This window comes from Ruditapes philippinarum, unplaced genomic scaffold (genome assembly GCF_026571515.1).
Source record: "Ruditapes philippinarum isolate M1 unplaced genomic scaffold, ASM2657151v2 ctg1560_1_1_1_1, whole genome shotgun sequence".
NCBI classification, from domain to species: domain Eukaryota; kingdom Metazoa; phylum Mollusca; class Bivalvia; order Venerida; family Veneridae; genus Ruditapes; species Ruditapes philippinarum.
The window spans coordinates 3,940-23,019 of record NW_026857080.1 but is presented as its reverse complement, the minus strand read 5'-3'; the positions used below and the strand labels follow the sequence as shown (position 1 = coordinate 23,019).

Genomic DNA, 19,080 nt, shown 5'->3' with positions numbered 1-19,080 from the left:
AAGACTGCCCCACTCTTTTTATAAACTAAGCATAATAGGCAAATTTTACAGAAATTTCATTTGGATTTGTGCGTTGTTTATTGTTTAAGCGAACTTACTTATTGAATAAAAAGGTATTATGGCAAAATGAAAACATATTTTGATCTCCATCCGTTCACTCACTATATACCCTAAGATGGGCATAATGTCACTTTAGCGGGGAAACTCTAAAATATGTCATCATAATAGTAATGAGACTTACAAAGCATCATCTAAAAGGAATAAATTAAGTGTATGCCGAGGTTTTATATAAATATTTAATTTTAAAACATCACACATACAGATAAGTATCGTTATTTACCTGCGCATATCAGCATGGTTTTAAGTTATTTTTATATCAGGTGATCCCCCTAAATTACCGTAAAAATGTCATTTAACTGATTTGTACACGTACTCATATGACTTAAAGCCTTTTTCCCGATCCCTTTCTTTTCCTTTTTGTAATATGATTTTAGTATACGATATTCAAAATAGAAAAAAGACTGGAGTTATTTTTGAGTTTTCACTTGAGTTTAAAGACAAAATAGTATCTTATATTGCTATTACAATAATAATTCATGCAACGAAACTGATCAAAGGATAATTACAATTTGGAGTTAAATTTGTGATGTTATGATACTTGGGCTTATCAGTAAATATGGTAGTCAAGATATAGTCACGTGACTGAGAAATGTTTTATGTGATTTTATCTAAATTTAGTATGCACATCAGATTTCTAGTATGATAAAGCGTGAAACCTATCCTTTTTAACGTGTTACAGAGCTATGGCGTTCCATTTAAGCTCTAAGATGGAGAAAACAATAAAACAATTGTCATACTACATTGTTCTACAGTTTATAAAGTTTTTACAGAATATCATTCTATCTATGATGTGTATTGCATTTTGAAATGTAAGTTGTACATGTTATTGTCGGGGCATGATCATAATTATATACATATACAAAAAATAGCATCTACTTGAGCATTTTCAAAAAAAGGTAGATTATTCATATCTACATACGTAACAATAAATGGTAGTAAATTTCTATATTTATATGGCAACACAGATACGTTTAAATAATAACTAAATGAATGTATATTGCCATCTCAGTTCAGTCTGATATCTTGTAAAATCATTGTTTGTGGGTCACGTGTGTTATTGATTTTATACATGAATTTGATAATAAAATTGAAAGCAATAATGGCAAAATCTAAAGTTATTTTAACTTTGACCTGTATACACAACATTTATACTTGGTTGTGCATAATGCCACTTTATTTTTCAATCTTTTTTTATTTGACACAAAGTTATTTATCCACTATGAACAGAGTGTATGCTATTTATTGTTGACTGTTTACAGAGTGTATGCTACTTATGGTTTGTATTTGAGTCTTTTAAATACATAATGTTACGACTATACTTTGTCACATTACTCCAGTGTGTCGTACAACTGAAATTTCCATTTTCCTCTCATCAGCTGTATTTTTGTATTCATCGAGTCAGAGTTCCCTCTGCGCATCTCCCTGGTCAAATCTTAACGCCATATTTCAGTTGAGGTTTGGTTTTCATACAGCGCAGCCACGCTCTGCTGACTCAAAATTTAAATCATATCCTATGATTATCTTACTTTTTTGCATCATTTTTGCCGGTAACGTCAATTTTCCAATAGTAAACATTTAATATACAAGCCTTCACAAATGTTATTTTCCTCAAGGTCTGACCGCTTTGAAGATAATGTTTAATAAATCATAAATTATCTGTTGGTGATTCTGTTATTCTATAAATTGTTATTAACTTCTACAATAAATTAACATATAGAAAACCACATAGTTAGGTTTGTTTTTCGTCGGTCAGTCAAGTATGTTCGTGCGTACATTCGCTATGGGGGGGGGGGGGGGTGGTAGTCCTTAATGTCTACCTGCTCCGTGGGAGATAGCTACGCCTGATTTAACCAAGGAACAATTAAAATTTTTTCCCAGAATAGTCAGTCAACTTTATTAATATCCCAAATTTATTAAGTTGAGGATGTTATTTAGTTCCGCCCATTGTTTTCTCGTTTAGGGCACACGCTTTTTATTACTTGGGGACCATACGCCGCTTTTCATGGAATGGCACGGAAGTGTCATATCAAGTGTTCCATGATAACCGCCGTATGAACACATCTGCGGATGTTTCTAAATTCAAAATTTTACTATTTCATGTTAAATGTTGAATTCTGCTTGGGCCGGTGCTAGGGGGCGTGGACGATATTTTGCACTTTCCAGTACCTTCCATGAACAGGCTCAATCCAACCGAGCCTGCAACATTTTCAATTTTGCCGTGTTGGGCTTTCTTCAGGGATTCTGTACTTATCTTTTTTGTAAAAATCGCCTACTCAATTAGTATTGATGTACATAAATTGGAAATCTTGACGGATTGTTATAAATGTTAGTGCGAGGTTGACACAAAATACGAATAAGCTGTATTTTGTTAACGGCTGTCATTTTCAAAAAGTTTTTGTGTAACTGGCATAATAGTAATAATGATAATAATGGTAATAATAATAATAATGATAAAATGATCTTCCACGTATGTACTTTCGAAAATATTTTCCACGGCCAGAAATGTTGCACATTTCGTTATCCATCTTAAACAGAGTTTGCGATTGTCAACCATTCGATATTTGAACCACGTCACGACAAAACCAACATAATGGGTTTGCGACCAGCATGTATCTAGACCAGCCTGATCAGGATCCATGCTGTTCGCTATCAGTTTCTCTACTTGCAATAGGGTTTGTAAGCGAACAACATGGATCTTTATCAGACTGCGCGGATGCGCAGGCTGGTCTGGTTCCTTGCTTGTCGCAAACGCACTATGTTGGTTTTGTCGTGACGCGGCTCATTTGTCTCCTGCCATTTTGAAAAAGGTGGGATATGAAAATGGTGTCTGTCTGTCGATCACAAATTTTGCCCAGTCTATTATTTATCAAGGAATTTTTGAAATAATCGGCACAATTGCTCATCATAATAAGCCGACATGTCATGCGCATAGCTTAGACCTTACTTTCAAGCTCAAGGTTACACTTGGGATCAACAGTGTCTGGCGGAGAGTATATTTCATGTCTTGTATATAGTATATAACTCTTTCACTCTTACATTCTTTGAGGGATTTTAAAACCTCTTGGCAAATTGTTTTCACCATAATAAGATGACTAGTCATACCCACAATCTGAAACGCTACCTCCAAAATCAATGTCACAGTGGGAGCTCAAAGATTAAAATTGTTTGATTGATGTTATAATTTGGGTTCGTTCCAGAACTCTTTTTTCAAGCGATTTGGAAAAACAAATGCCGACCATTACAAGACGTTGTGACATGCGCAACTCTACCCCGAGGTCATCGTTACACTTAGAGAGCAAAGGTCATCATTGTCTGAATAGGGGTATTTTTTGTCTTGTCTATCAATGGTAAACATCAATGGATTTTAGAATAATTGGACACATGCGTTCACCATAATAAGTCGACTTGGAGGTGGTATGTCAACATTGCCTGATGGTGGCTATTTCAAAATAACTGTCATCAATTTATACCATGATTAGATGACGTGTCATCTGCAACATTTTAACCCTTACCTCTGAAATCAAGGTCATACTTAGTGTTTAACAATATCTATTATCGGATCTGTTTTTTGTCTGTTTCCATTTGATGAAGTCTGAAATAGCTGCCTAATTATAGGAAATCAACCAGATGAGCAGTGCATCATTATGTTAACGGAGATAGGATAATATTATTCGTCGAATGGAAAAAAAATGTAATAAACCATTGTTTTTGCGATAAATTGAAAAAAAGAAAACGGGAACCAAAATATTTAGCATATGCATGTGACACTTTGCAATAATTTTTAATACTGGCAAGATTAATCGTGTCATGTATGGCGTTATTCCGCAGTAAATCATGCGACTTTTTCAAACTGCTTCGCAGCCGAAAGAACCACATGAAAATAATGTATTTCACACTAGATTAAGTCGTTGCTATCATTACAATCATCATTATTATACCCCCACAAAATTTAGGGCGGTATATAGGAGTCAGCTTGTCGGTCGGTCGGTCGGTCGGTCGGTCGGTCTCCTTCATGGTTTCCGGAGGATTATTATAGTGAGGTATTCATTATAGCAACCTTATATGAAAATTCATACAGAATGGTATTGATTTTGAAAACCCTGTGGTCAAGGTCAATATCACTGCTACTTAAAAAAGAAAAGATGTTTTTAGGACAATTACATGAGATCAAAATGAGATATTGTAATCAAACTTGGTATATGCACTATATCGACAAGCCCGTCACTTGACTTCAGAGCGTAAACATACACATGGTTTTTGTTGTTAATACTACAATTTATTATGGAGAATTTAGGAAAACACACATCTTGACCATTAAATTACTGATAAGCTCAAGTACAAGATAGTATTACAAGCATTTTTCATTGTGTTTTTAAATATTGTAAATGCAGTTTAAACTTCAATTATATCTTTAGATATCAAGTGTTCATAGTGTTAAAAAAACTTGTCAAAAATGCGGACTAATATTATAATAATTAAAGATAAAGAAAAGACTCACAATAAAGGCTTTATCATTTCACTTGTACAATGAAGCATTTGCTTGTAATTTTAAATATGAAGTAAGGAGACAATTCGTAAAAAAAATCACGGCTATGGTGACATGAATGTAGGAAAGATATACTGAATATTTCTCAATTTTGGAAAAGTCATGTTGAAGTTTTTTTTCCATAAAAAGATCTTTCAACATTCACTGTTATATCACATTAACAAACTTTTAAGTTGATCATACATCTTACATAAAAATATTACAAGATAGGCAAGACAAATAGTCGTAAGTACAAAGCAGGTTAAATGATAAATTATTTTATTTAAAGACCATGCTGATGTACATTTCAAAAATGAAATGCCCGGATGGTTTCATACCTATACAGTTTGTGTACAGGTATATAAACTTGATGTGTGATACCTTAGAAAAAAAAGATTATGAGCCAGCTTTATCTTATGAGGACACACAAATCTGATTCGAAGTACAAGAAAAAGTTTGAAACTTTCTGACAAGGGAAGCTGGCATTACTTTTTAAGTTTTGTTCATTTGATTATCAACATATCCTCCAGATATTGCTTTCTAAATTCATTATTCATATGTTTGAGAAATATCTTGTGAGGAAATTTTCTCATAGAAATAAGTTTGAGACAAATGACATTGGTCTTCGTTTAAACATTACAGAAGAGGTTGATAGTGAACTTTAAAATTTGAAGGCCAAAATTTGTTGAATAATTATATTTATAACTAATTCAAGTTTCAATTTCATAAGTGCAAGTAAAACATCTTTTCAACAAAAGTATGATATATTCATGTTCCATATGAACAAGTTGTTCAAAATCTGATGAAAAGAAAGAACAATACCTATTTGAAAACCCAATGAAAATCTATTTCAGATATTGGGTTAAAGTACAGAAACTTGAAATTCTATCAATATTAATGATAATATCCAAAATATACCCCTATACAGTATAAAGTAACACAATGAATGAAACGTGTTTATTTATACTGTTTAGGTGTATATTTTGGATATTATCATTAATATTGATAGAATTTCAAGTTACTGTGGTTAAGCTAAGAAAAGTTTCTGTTAAAACAGATTGAGAACAACTGCAGTCAACTTGAGTCTCGGTATGTACTCTATCCCCTCAAGCAGATGATACTGTTTGAGTCTCATCACTTTTATGATGACACTTTTTATATAGATTTCCCCTTAAATAATGTCGTCCAGGCAAACACAAATTGTTAATTTTTTTAAATTTTACAGCTGTTGAAGATGTAATTGTACGATATTAATTAATTTTTCTGCGGCGGCTGTACATCGTCCATTTGGCCAGCGAGGACGGTTATTAAGGCTACCAGTTCTGTACTTAATAAAAATAAACTTTCTCATGGTATTGCGGTGTACACAACCTACAAATGATACAGTCATGTAATTAATAAAGATAAAATATGCAATTGTGATAAAAATGAGTTTAAAAGACTTTCTGCTTTTACAAAGGAAAGGAATTAAAAACAAATTCTTAACAAAATAAATTTTGCTACCAACCTCTGTTTGGTGAGCACAATGGTTGACCAATCCATGGCTATTCCACGCTGTTCTACAGATAATCTAACCATGTTGTGTTATTCTGAAATTTAGATCGATGTGCTATCGAGGAATACCATGTGCAATTTAATTGTACCCATGGTCACATTTTTTCCGTGTATACCGTGAATTTCGTTCATTCATGTTTAAACGCGCTGTGTCATTAAAATTGAAAAATTTGAACACGCAGCCAATAACCAGAATACCAAAATTTTAAAAAAAATATTAATAATCAAAAGAAGTTATTCGGACACAAAAGGTGCATACTTATAAGATTTGTCAAGTGTATAGCAAGCTTATGTAAGGATCCCGATTGAGATTGCTTTTGGACTCCTTAGGATCAAGGTCATGTTACAGTAATTTAAAACAGAGAAATAGTTTCCGGATAATAACTAGAGTTTGGAATGAGATATTGTAATCAAATATGATAAACAAGATCAACAAGGAAAGGCGGCGTTCAATGAACGCAACCCCCATATGACCCAGCAACAAGAACCGGTGGCAAGGAGCCTAGGCGGACCCCAAACAAAAACAGGACAGGGCAAAGACAGAGCACGGACAGGTTAATCATTAAATGATAAATAATTTGTAACTGATTAGGAATTCAAAGAAAAGAATAAAATAAATGTATTTTAAAGCAAGCTTCTATGTCTATTTGGCCTTTTCTCAACTTGTATGGTCCCAGTATTACAACCTGAATACTGTATAATCACCCTTAGGTTATGTTGCCTGCTTTTTAAATTTGTCTTTTGACGTCTTGTCTGTGATATGCAGGCTTCATAACCCCAGATCCCTTTTCAAAATTCGATTTTGTTTAGTTCCGCCCATTGTTTTCTCGTTAAGAGCACACGCATTCTTTTACTTTGGGACCATACGCCGCTTTTCATGGAATGGCACTCCTGTGTCTTATTGAAGGTTCCATGATAACCGCCGTATGAACACATCTTCTGCGGATGTTTCTAAATTCAAAATTTCACCATTTTCGTGTTAAATGTTGAATTCTGCTTAAGCCGGTGGAAGGGGGCGTGGACGGTAACTTGCACTTTCAAGTACCGTCCATGAAAAGGCTCAATTAAACCGAGCCTGCAACATTTTCAATTATGTCGTGTTGGGCTTTCTTTAGGGATTTTGTTTTACTCTAAAACCCCGTTTGGAATTGCCTTTTGACCCCGGGCTCAAGGTCAATATTACTAAAAATAGTAAAATGGTTTCCGGTCAATAACTAGCATTTGGAATAAGAAACTGTAATCAAACTGAGTATATAGCACGTTTACGGGAAGACCCCTGTATAGATTGCTTTTGGACAACTTGGGGTCAAGGTCACTGTAGCTAAAAATAGAAAAATAGTTTCCGGAAAATAGTTAGAGTTCCGAACAAGATATTGTAATCAAACTTGGTATATAGCAAGCTTAAGTGGAAACCCCGGTTGGGATTGCTTTTGGACTCCCTGGGTTCAACGTCCAGATCACCGTTTCTCAAAATAGATAATTGGTTTCCGGACAATAAGAAGAGTTTGGAATGAGATATTGTAATCATACTTTGTATATTGCAAGCTTATGTGAAGACACAGGTGAAATTGCTTTTTGACCCTCCTGGGATCAAAGTCAACGCTACTAAAAATAGCAAAATAGTTTCCTGACGAAAACATTAACTAAAAATGATTTATTTTAATCAAACTTGGTATTTCGCAACCTTATGTGCAAACAATTATTGGGATTGCATTTGAAAACTCTTAGGGTCAAGGGTCATTGTTACTAATAATAGTAAAAATAGAAAAGAGGTTTCTTGACAGAAACTTGAATTTAGAATTAACTAATATAATAAAATTTAGTATAATCCAATCTATTATGAAGATCCGGGTTTGAATTTCAAATAATTTAAATAATTCTTTGTACACAGTGGAAAATTCATAAATAATAGGTTGAGTTCAATTTCTTTTTCATGCCACTTAGTTTTCAAAAAGGCAAGGTTACTGGTGGGGATATTGAACACCTTTAGTGATAGATCTTATTATCATAATAAATGTTGCAGTTCTTGTTCTAGTCAGTATATCGTTATATGTACTCGTTTTCTTAAAGCGCAGAACATATTGCCAGAGTTCAATTCAAAATCCTGATCAAATTCTGTCAGTCTTAGATTAATGAACTAATTTATTAACTTGTAGTTTTTCACATTAGGCTCTTAAAATTTGCCTTTCTTAAGGACATCTATTTCTCTCTATTTAAACAATTTCCACATATTTCGTTTCAGTAGTCATGATAAATTGTTAAAACATGTTTTTCTATATGTTATTGATATGATTCATATGATCTGCAACAGGTCACACCGTTTTTACGAGATTTTTGACAGTTTGTTATGCAGTAAAGCCGACAATAAATAGAGAGAGAATTTTAAGAATCACTGTAGATTTATTAGGTCATTTATCACATCTGGAATGTTCATCAATCCTCGGTGAATTACAATAACAGTCATTATTGAGAGGCCAAACTAAATAAACTTAAAATGTGTCCATTGCTAAATTATACGTTTAATCTTTTAAGTATGTATGAGAATATCAGCAATGGATTGAATAATTTCGTGTTATTTTGCTTGAAAATCGGAAATTGAATAAGTGTTACTATTTGAAGTATAGTAATCGCATGTACGTACATATAAATTATCAGTAAGTTCTTTCTTACTTTATCAAGTTTTAACTTGCGAATATGATTAAATGTGCCTAGCGGGACACGGCAATTTTTTATTGCATTCAATTTCACTGAGTAGGATTTGTTAGTCAATAATACTATTCTATAGAAATTCCTATGTAATAAATAATAAATGTTTAGATCATTTGTTTTTCTACATGCTTAAATTCAAAGACAAATAACTATATTTATTTGAACTTTTAAATATATAAATATTTAAGGATTTGTTATGACTGGCTGCTTGAAAAATTGTAACTGCTTTGAAAACACATGCTTTAGTTGCAAGGAGGGATATTGGGGTAATTCATGTATATTTCCTTGTCCTGCAATATTTGTGAGCAAAATACTGCACATAGTTTAGATTGCAATGATTGATTTTCGGAATTATACATTACAAGGACGTATAATGTTCGTTATGCTCATATGAAGAATAAAAAGACGAAAACTGTTATACTTAATTTAGAATAGAAACTTTCGTGCCTTTTAATTCCTTTACTGGTAAGGGAATTCTGAATTTAAATAAATACTACTGACAATTTTGAAATTTTAAAGAGAAATCGGAGAGACAAAATAAATCTCATAAAGCTCCCGTAGAATATTAGGTTGATTCTTTGTGGCATTTCCTTTCTTTATTATGCAAAACCAATATAGGTTTAATTGTTTGAACAATTTGTACATTAATCAATTTAGATAAGCCTTGTCAATTTACTTGTCAGTAAAATTTGTTGTGTTCAACATGTCGTAACAGAATGCCAAGACCTATGTCGAAGCATCTGAACACAATATTCAGCTTTTCTAAACAGCTACCTATACATATATATGTAATCTTTAAAGCAGTTCAATCGTTTTAAATCAATAAAATGTGACGTTACGTCATACCATACCACATACAAAATTATAACTATAATATATTTTATTAATGTTTTGTAAATGTTTCAATGGATTGATTTGTGCATATATTTGTATGTTGAAAATCGAAACCTATTTTGTTTCCTTGCTGAAATATGATCTCTTCCCTGTCACATCGACACTAATTCAATTTACAATTGGTTGAAACTTGTCGATAACCGTAGTTGAACTATGAGTCAAATTTAAGGCGAAATATTCATGAAAGTTTTGCCTGATACAAGAAATATTTGCATCTTCATCTTGTATATAAAATCGGTAACTTTTTCTAAACGCATTATTTTAAAACAAATCATGTTTTTAATTTTATTTTAAAGTATTTTATTTCAGAGCTAGAAATAACAGAGACAATAGGAACAGCAAATGAATTGTTGCAAGTAAAAAACGATTATTCATCTTCTTTCGACACAAAAGAAAGCAATTACGAACAGTTGGATAACAATGTCACAGATATAAACACGAATATTACACAATCTTCAACTTACAAACTGCTTCAAAATAGATCAAATTGTCCAAAAGTTTAAGATAATCTATATGATTTTTAATACAAAGTAAACATGTGTAGAGAACTTGGAATTTCAGCATATTTAATTTGATTGATTACAAATTCGCATAACTTGTTGATTGCATTACATGAATTATGTAAAGCAAACAACACTGTTTATGTTTTTAATGATTACACTAAACATATACAGACAGGACATCAATTGTTTGTTAAATGTAAAAATAAACAGTGTATTTTATAAAATTTTAAGTAGGAAAATTATGAACAAAGCCCTTTACATAATTGTTATTCAGTAGGAGTAAACGGAGTCAATAAAAATTCATTTTTTTCTAGTTTTTTTAAAAGATGCTACTGTTAATGTTACGGTTTATTTTAGTTTTTCTTTAAGTTTAAGATTTTGGATTCTATGAACTTACCCTTAGAAATTTTTTTACAACTAAATGACGTCTTGTATGTTACTTTTAGTGTCTAAATTTTTAACTTTTAACATTTTATCTTGGTTTATTTTATATGCCTTCATGACATTATTAAAATTTCGTTTTCAAATATCTTCAATTTTTTTCTTTGCTTTGCATTACAAACTTTCCTTATGTATCATATTATATTGTGTCTTTGTCCAAATAGATTTCAACTGCCAAAGAACTCCTGAACTTGCATGAAGCATGATACATTTACACATGTTGCTGTGATAAGAATAGCGTCTACTTACTATGAATATCGATGGACACTTTGTACAGTATGACATTGTGAAATACATTAAAGTACAACACAATTATGAGAAGAAATGATAATTAAACAAACAGGAAACACTTCATAATAGAAGCATAAAAAGCAAGCCAAAAAAAACCATCCTACACAATTATCCATGTTCTTTGTATTGTATTCAATGTATATAAGATTTTTACAAACACATTATGCATACAAATATTCAAAGCTCGTTGGTTGGTATATTTAACAAATTCAAATCAATTACAAAGAAAAATAATGACATAAAATTCCGTTTTTTAATATGATGCCTTTAATTTACTCCCCTTATGTACCCCTATTCGGTAGGCCATAACATGCTCGCATCATGAGATCGAAGTAGCTATCATCATCTACTGTTGAACTAACTCCGGCATAGTAGTTCATGAACTCCTCACGTGTAACCTTGCCATCTGGATTACCAGGAGTATCTATACTATTTAAGAAGTGCTGTAGTACCTGTTCTTCTGTCCATTCTCCAGAAACAAACTTTGGATGCTTTTTTGCGTTTCTTGAATAAACAACTGAAACATATGAAATACAATTATATTATGAAAAAAAGTCTCAAAGCAAGGGACACTTTAATTTGACATGACGTAAGGTTAATTTGTTATAAGCCCGGTATAAAAGAAAACATAGAAAAAGTTTTATCACCCTTCTTATTTTTAATTATAAAGGGCGAAACATAAAATTAATGAATAAATGATAATATAAAAATTGACTCCAATGTTGCATTGATGTCCCTTGACTTTTGATACTTACGTTATTGAAGTTTTAGCATTATGCTTAGAGATGTGCTTTGTTACAAAGCACACAATATTTAAGCAGTGTATAAACTTAATCTAAAAAGACAAAGAATAAATGTATTTACTAAATATTACCTCTGATTTATTTTGCAATCATAACTGTGATAGATGCATGTGTAAAGCTAATTAAAGGTCTTACAAAATATATTGTGATCACTTTTTACATCTTTAAATCTTGTTTGCGAGTTAAGCTGTTGATACATCGTATCGAGTTATACACTAGATAACAAATATAAACAAGAGGGCCATGATGGACCTAGATCGCTCACCTGACCCATCGAACTCATCCGAACAATTACCTAGACAAGCATTCTGATCAACTTTCATGACAGGTGAGTCAAAAATGTGACCACTAGAGTGTTTACAAGGATAATCCATATTTGAGCAGTATGACCTAGTTTTTTTACTTTTTACCCATATTCGAACTTGACATAGAAATCATCAAAACAAACTTTCAGACCAATTTCCAGGATACTTGGATCAAAACAAAAGTCACTAGAGTGTTAACAAGATTTTTCTATTTTTAGCTCCGTTGACCTAGTTTTTAATCCCAGATGACCCATGTTCGAACTCATCCGAGCAATTACCTAGACAAGCATCCTGACCAAGTTTGATGATATTTGAGTAAAAAATGTGACCAATAGAGTGTTAACAAGGTTTTTCCATATTTTGGCGGTGTGAACTAGTTTTTCATCCGAGATGACCCATGTTCGAACTTGACCTAGAAATCATCAAAACAAACTTTCAGACCAATTAACAGGATATTTGGATCAAAATAGTAGCCACTAGAGTGTTAACAAGATTTTTCTATTTTTAGCTCCTGTGGCTCCTGTTTCATCCGAAATGACCAATGTTCGAACTCATCCGAGCGTTTACCTAAACAAGCATATCCTGACCAAGTTTAAAGATAATTAAGTCAAAAATGTAATCGCTAATTAAGTAAAAAATGTAACCGCTAGAGTTTTAAAAAGGTTCTTCTATTTTTAGCTCCGATGACCTAGCTTTTCATTCGAGATGACCCATGTTCGAACTCATCCGAGTTATCACCTAGACAAGCATCCTGACCAAGTTTGATGATGATTGAGGCAAAAATGTGACCGCTAGAGTGTTAACAAGGTTTTTCTATTTTCAGTTCCGGTGACCTAGTTTTTTTATCCGAGATGACCAATGTTCGAACTCATCCGAGCTATCACCTAGACACTAGACACATGGACAAGCATCCTGACCAAGTTTGATGATAATTGAACCAACAATGTGACCGCTAGAGTATTAACAGGGTTTTTTTGTATTTTTAACTCTTGTGACCTAGTTTTTCATCCGAGATGACCCATGTTCGAACTTATCCGAGTTATCAACTAGATAAGCATCCTGACAAAGTTTGATGTTGATTGAGGAAAAAACCGCTAGAGTGTTAACGAACAAATGTGGATGAACGACGGACGCCGGACATTCAACGATCCTAAAAGCTCACCCTGAGCTTGCTCAGGTGAGCTTAAAAAAGGACAAAAATAATATAAAAGAGCAATAACTTGCAAACTTCTGAAAAGACGATATATGATTCATAGGCACTGCATTTTTCTTTATCCAGATTTGTCAATCTATGGAGTTTCAAGTTCCCAGGACACAAAAAGGAATGTGAAAGCATACAAAGGGAAATAACTCCAAAATCTAATTAAAAATGCATAAGCCTTTTGCTAAATCCATCCTTAAAGCTTCAACTTGATATCTCCAATACTGTTTTTATTATGCACAAGACATAAAATTTAAGTATATCCAATAGAGAATTATAAATATAGTTGTTTAGGCACCGCGCCTTTCCTAAAAATGATATTTATTTACGACAAGAATACGTAAGAAGACTTCAAATGGCAATAACTTAATAATATTACCATGAAAAGTTATGATTCATAATTTAACACTTCATTTTTGTGAAATGAGATCTATCGTTTTGAAGTATCAAAATGGATATCTCAATGGGTATTGCAAAGGGCAGTAACTTAAAAATATCGTTATTTATCACTACACTTCTTTTCAATGAGATGTCGCAACATAAGTTTTAGGTTTGTAACTGGAAAAGTTCATTCCTTGCACAATCTTAGTTGATGAAAAGAACAAAGACAAATAAAAAGCCTTTTTTAAGTGGTCATCTTTCCTGGTTTATGGGAGAATATGCCAAAGTAATATTTAAAGGAAGTCCTTAAAATGTTGGTAGGACGGATTAACATAAAGAACATACGAACAGACAGAAAAATGTTCGAATAACCGGACAGACATCGCCAAATCTATATATCCCCCTATCCTCAGCTTGCAATACAAGTTCAAAATACAAATATTTTTGATGTCCACCTAATCTAATATGACGAGTATCCGTTTAATACGTTTTTGTTACTAAAATTATACTTATCCTCTAATGAATTTATGAAAGGTGGAAATCGTATGGTAAATATGGACACAATTATGTTCAATTTACAAGATCGATCGTGTAGCTCATGCAATTTTAACACTGGGTTCAATTGTTCCAATGGTGATTATTAATTAAAATATCATCACCTTTGTGCTTAATGATAATTATTGCAAAAAACTTCAGACAACAGAACTGTTAATGAAATCGTTTCTTTAATAATCAATAGCTGTTTAACTGAGTGATTCTCTATGAAATTGTTCTTATTATTTTGATAACGCATTGACCATCATCTATTATAAGTAATTCATTTTGAATGCTTCATTTATTATTACATGAATGTGAACGCAACATTTAATGCTGATTTCATTTTTCAATTTGAAACCATCATGTTAACCTCAAACGTTGAAAACGGTGTAAATAATAGCTTAGACAAGTTCTTCTTATTTACTTACTAAAAGTAAATAAAAACTGTGTTCATCTCTTTTGATATTCACACATGCAAGACAAACAAACCAGTGAATTTTTCGAATTTTAAGCAGTTTTACACTGTTCATAAGTCTATGTATACATTCTTCCTTACTTGCTTTTATAAATTTATAAATGAATTAAGGCTTCTTTTGCTGATCTATGTAGCCTATAGTTTGTTCATTTAGACCTTATGGAACTGATGATATCCATACCCTATCCAGATTTATTTGATTTTGATATATTTGTTTTTTAAGAAATATCTGATTTATTGAATTTACTGTTATATCTAACAGCAGTGCGTCTTAAAAACTGTAACATCATAAATATTGATCGATTAGACACATGACGGGAACACAGTCACACGAGAAATGTTTCTATTTACAAATTTAACCTCGTTAAAAATACCATATAAAACAATTTATCTAAAGTTATCTTTTCCCTTAAAAAGGAGTAAGATACCATGCTTTCAGCAGGAAATGTGCATTTCTCACTGGTAATCAAAACAAGAAAAACTGATTGATATTAATTAAAAACATACCTTTTAGATCTTCCATTTTCAAGACACCATCGTTATTTACGTCAAGTAGTCCAAACGCCTGATTGACTACTTCAACACGATTGGGTGACATGGCCGGTTGAAGTTTTGATATGAATTCCATGAAGTCAATTTCATTACTTTTATTCCTATCAAAGACCTGAAACAAAAGATTTATATCTTTTTCTTCTACATGAAGGTCGTAAGTTTGTAACCCTTGACAAAACTCAATGAAACACAGACGTTTTGAAAAATCTTCGTCCATTCTGCGAAAAAGAACTGCAAGCCCTTTTATTCCACCAACTCCTTTGAGTAAACACTGATCTTTTATTTGCGTCAGTATTTGCTTAACGTTTTCGTTTTCCATGTTTCTATCCACAGTGATTAAATTAAATTGTAAAATTGCACAGCAGTCAAATGAGTCCTTCTATAAACATGTCCCTAACAATACTAAATATTTGAAATATTATGTTTCATTTACTACCTTGTAACCTGAACTGCCACAAAAAGCATTTTTATTATGGAGAAATAGTTTTAGCCTTTTAGTCTCATACAAATGCAAACAGAACAAGAGTATCAGTAAAAAGCTGTCACTAGTAGCGCGAAGTTAGAGTATCAGTAAAAAGCAGTCATTACTAGCGCTAAGTTCTATATAAATGAATGCTTTTCTGTCTAATATTGATTATTGTTTTAACAAATATTTCCGTTATTTAGATTATTTTTTGCAAATATAATTTCTCTCCTTTCGCTATGAATTATCTTAGTTATTTGCTTACTTCTCCAGATTAAGTATAAAAGCCAATTATCGTGAAGTGATGACAACTAGATAATTATGTAATAAGTGCGACAATCATGTTGTAGATGTATTATCCTTTTTATCAGGCAACAGGGTTATTTCATGGTTTCCTTAAATGCAAATGATGTCGAATTGTGCCATCAATATATAGCACCAGTGTGAACTTGAAAGCCTTTTCCTTTCAGAAAGTCAAGCCACTCACAAACGTAAATAATTGTAGTTTGTTTGATAAAACATTATTTAACTATAGTTATTTGTTTTGTATTAATTTAACTTACTTTATAAATATGCATCAGTAAAATGAAACATAATCGATTTAATAAATTTGCAAAAAAAACTACGAAATGATGTTCATCTGTTACCATTTAAATACTTCTACAGATTACCATATTTTATTCCCATGACAGCTTCAGCTATAATTCATTCGTGCATCCTTATTGATTTAGATATCAATAGTGTCTCTTAAAGTCAAATATTTATAGTATATATATAAATAGTTATGAAATATTATTGTATTATTGTATCATTATCATTATAATCTCCCATAGTAAGTAAATGTTTGCAATTTTTTATTAGGTTATTGTTAAGTTTTAAATCTAAACATGTGGATAAAGAAACTATATTCAAAATCTTCAAAATTAAAAGTATTTGAATCAGTGATCTCGAAGGACCATGTTTTATTTGTAGACAACCAAACAAACTTAAAAGGAAATGGTGTTTTGGTGACAAATTGTCTTTTTCAAGTGATGATAAAATGATTAACTTACTTTTTGACGTTGCTTGTAGGAAAAGCAATACTTTTTCATGTTTTCAGTGTTTCATTTGAAAAAGGGAGTTCTTGTGCGTTTGCTTCATGAGTTGAATTCGAAACTCGCACATAGCGTAATGCCGTAAAATATTTACAATTACGACTACTTGGATTTTATGTCTCAGAATATGTTTCCACCAGTTTAATGAGATCTTGATACAAAAACTCAGCTGATGCTACTCTAAGAAAACACTTAAAGTGCTTATGTACCTATATATAACAGTTATTATGTACATATATATAACATTTATTCTATTTCTTTTAAACATATGTTCAATTAAATAATTTGCATAATCAATTGTTTTAAAATTTTACTTCATTATATACATCAGAAATACTTTACAACATAATATATGAGCTTTTGAAATAATATTGATACCTTAAGGTCTTTGTACTATTGTCAATCAGGTGGCATATGATTATTTTCGGGGATTATCATGTATATTGTAAAACATATTTTTCACGTTACCAAATAGGCTAGTTTGTTGGTGCTAATTGTATTATCTATTCTTTTTGGGAAAATGGTTAGAAATTGGAATTGAAAATAAATTGAAGCATTTATGCAATAATGCTTTATCAATGACAAATTCTAATAAATCAAAACAAAAATACATTATCATTAAAATTTATTAGTGGAATGATTGCCTGACAGTCGACGATATCGAATTCATGAAAAAAATTGAAACATGCAAAGGAAAATAATAGTGCTGGGGAATAGACCAAGCCACTTTGTTATTGATTGTATAATCATTATTAAACCATCATTTATCACTGTTTTTCATTCACAAGTCATTGTTTATCATTCAGTTCATCATACATAAATCAACAAATCAATTTCAAGTTCGACTCGTACATAACAAGTCCAATGGCAGATTGAATGACCAATCGCCGAATTAATGATTACTGCTAGATCTAACTGTTGGGGTTCAATCACAAACAGTATTTAACACAATGTTTTATATCTTTCTTTAACTTAAATTGAATTATTTTTAGTTAATAAAACACTGCGTCGAAAAATTCTGCCATGGACAATCCTCAATTTTCTAATGTCGACTGTCGACGAACTGGAGTTAGTAAACTATTTCATTTGTTGGTCGTAAGGTGCCACTCACAAGTAACTGCAAATATAAAGAAAACAAGAACAGAAACAAGAAATATAGTATACATTGTATAAATTTTTAATTTTCTATTTGATAACTATGGGCTAGGGTGGGCGGGTTCAACTTTCGATTCACATAAAAAAAGACTGGACCATGTGCTCCGGAATATATGACGTAGACGACTGATGACGTAAGCGCTAGCATTCACTGTGACCTTTCAACTAAAGTCCGGAATATATGACGTAGACGACTGATGACGTAAGCGCTAGCATTAACTGTGACCTTTTCAACTAAAGGGGAGACATAATCTGAGCTGCGTGTAATAAGACCTTACGACTTATCTCCATTATAATGAAAGAATTGTCTAGATAAACTGCATTATCACGATTAACACGGATAATGCTTATTATCAATGACAAATTCTAATAAATCAAAACAAAAATACATTATCATTAAAAATTTATTAGTGGAATGATTGCCTGACAGTCGACGAATATCGAATTCATGAAAAAAATGAAACATGCAAAGGAAAATAATAGTGCTGGGAATAGACCAAGCCACTTTGTTATTGATTGTATAATCATTATTAAACCATTATTTATCACTGTTTTTCATTCACAAAGTCATTGTTTATCATTCAGTTCATCATACATAAAATCAACAAATCAATTTCAAGTTTCGACTCGTACATAACAAGTCCAATGGCAGATTGAATGACCAATCGCCGAATTAATGATTACTGCTAGATCTAACTGTTGGGGTTCAATCACAAACAGTATTTAACACAATGTTTTATATCTTTCTTTAACTTAAATTGAATTATTTTTAGTTAATAAAAACACTGCGTCGAAAAATTCTGCCAATGAGTACGCAGTGCTCACGCCAAAAATTTAATTTTTCGCCGCTGTCAGGCTTTTAGTTATTCAGTCAATTGGATATACGTTTGCATTATTAGTCAAAAATGTTTCGATAGCACCTTGAATTGTGTTTAAAAATATAATCATTTCCAATATAAGACAAATGTACACCATCATCAGAAAATAATGCTGGCATTTTTATCTTGAAAATCTGGATGTTTTATACACTTATTGACCAAGCTGGGCATAGAAAATATATCAATGCTCTATTTTATT

The 19,080-nt window shown here is 31.8% G+C and overlaps 1 protein-coding gene across 1 annotated transcript; it reads right to left on the bottom strand.

Annotated features, from left to right (window-relative positions):
* Positions 1–11,040: 11,040 nt before the first annotated feature.
* Positions 11,041–15,656, bottom strand: LOC132748685 (calcyphosin-like protein). Its single transcript, XM_060738296.1, has 2 exons — positions 15,247–15,656; positions 11,041–11,554 (listed from the first exon to the last, which is right to left on the bottom strand). Exons 1-2 carry the CDS (start codon positions 15,608–15,610, stop codon positions 11,319–11,321), a joined length of 600 nt encoding a protein of 199 aa, XP_060594279.1. The 5' UTR covers positions 15,611–15,656; the 3' UTR covers positions 11,041–11,318.
* Positions 15,657–19,080: the final 3,424 nt, after the last annotated feature.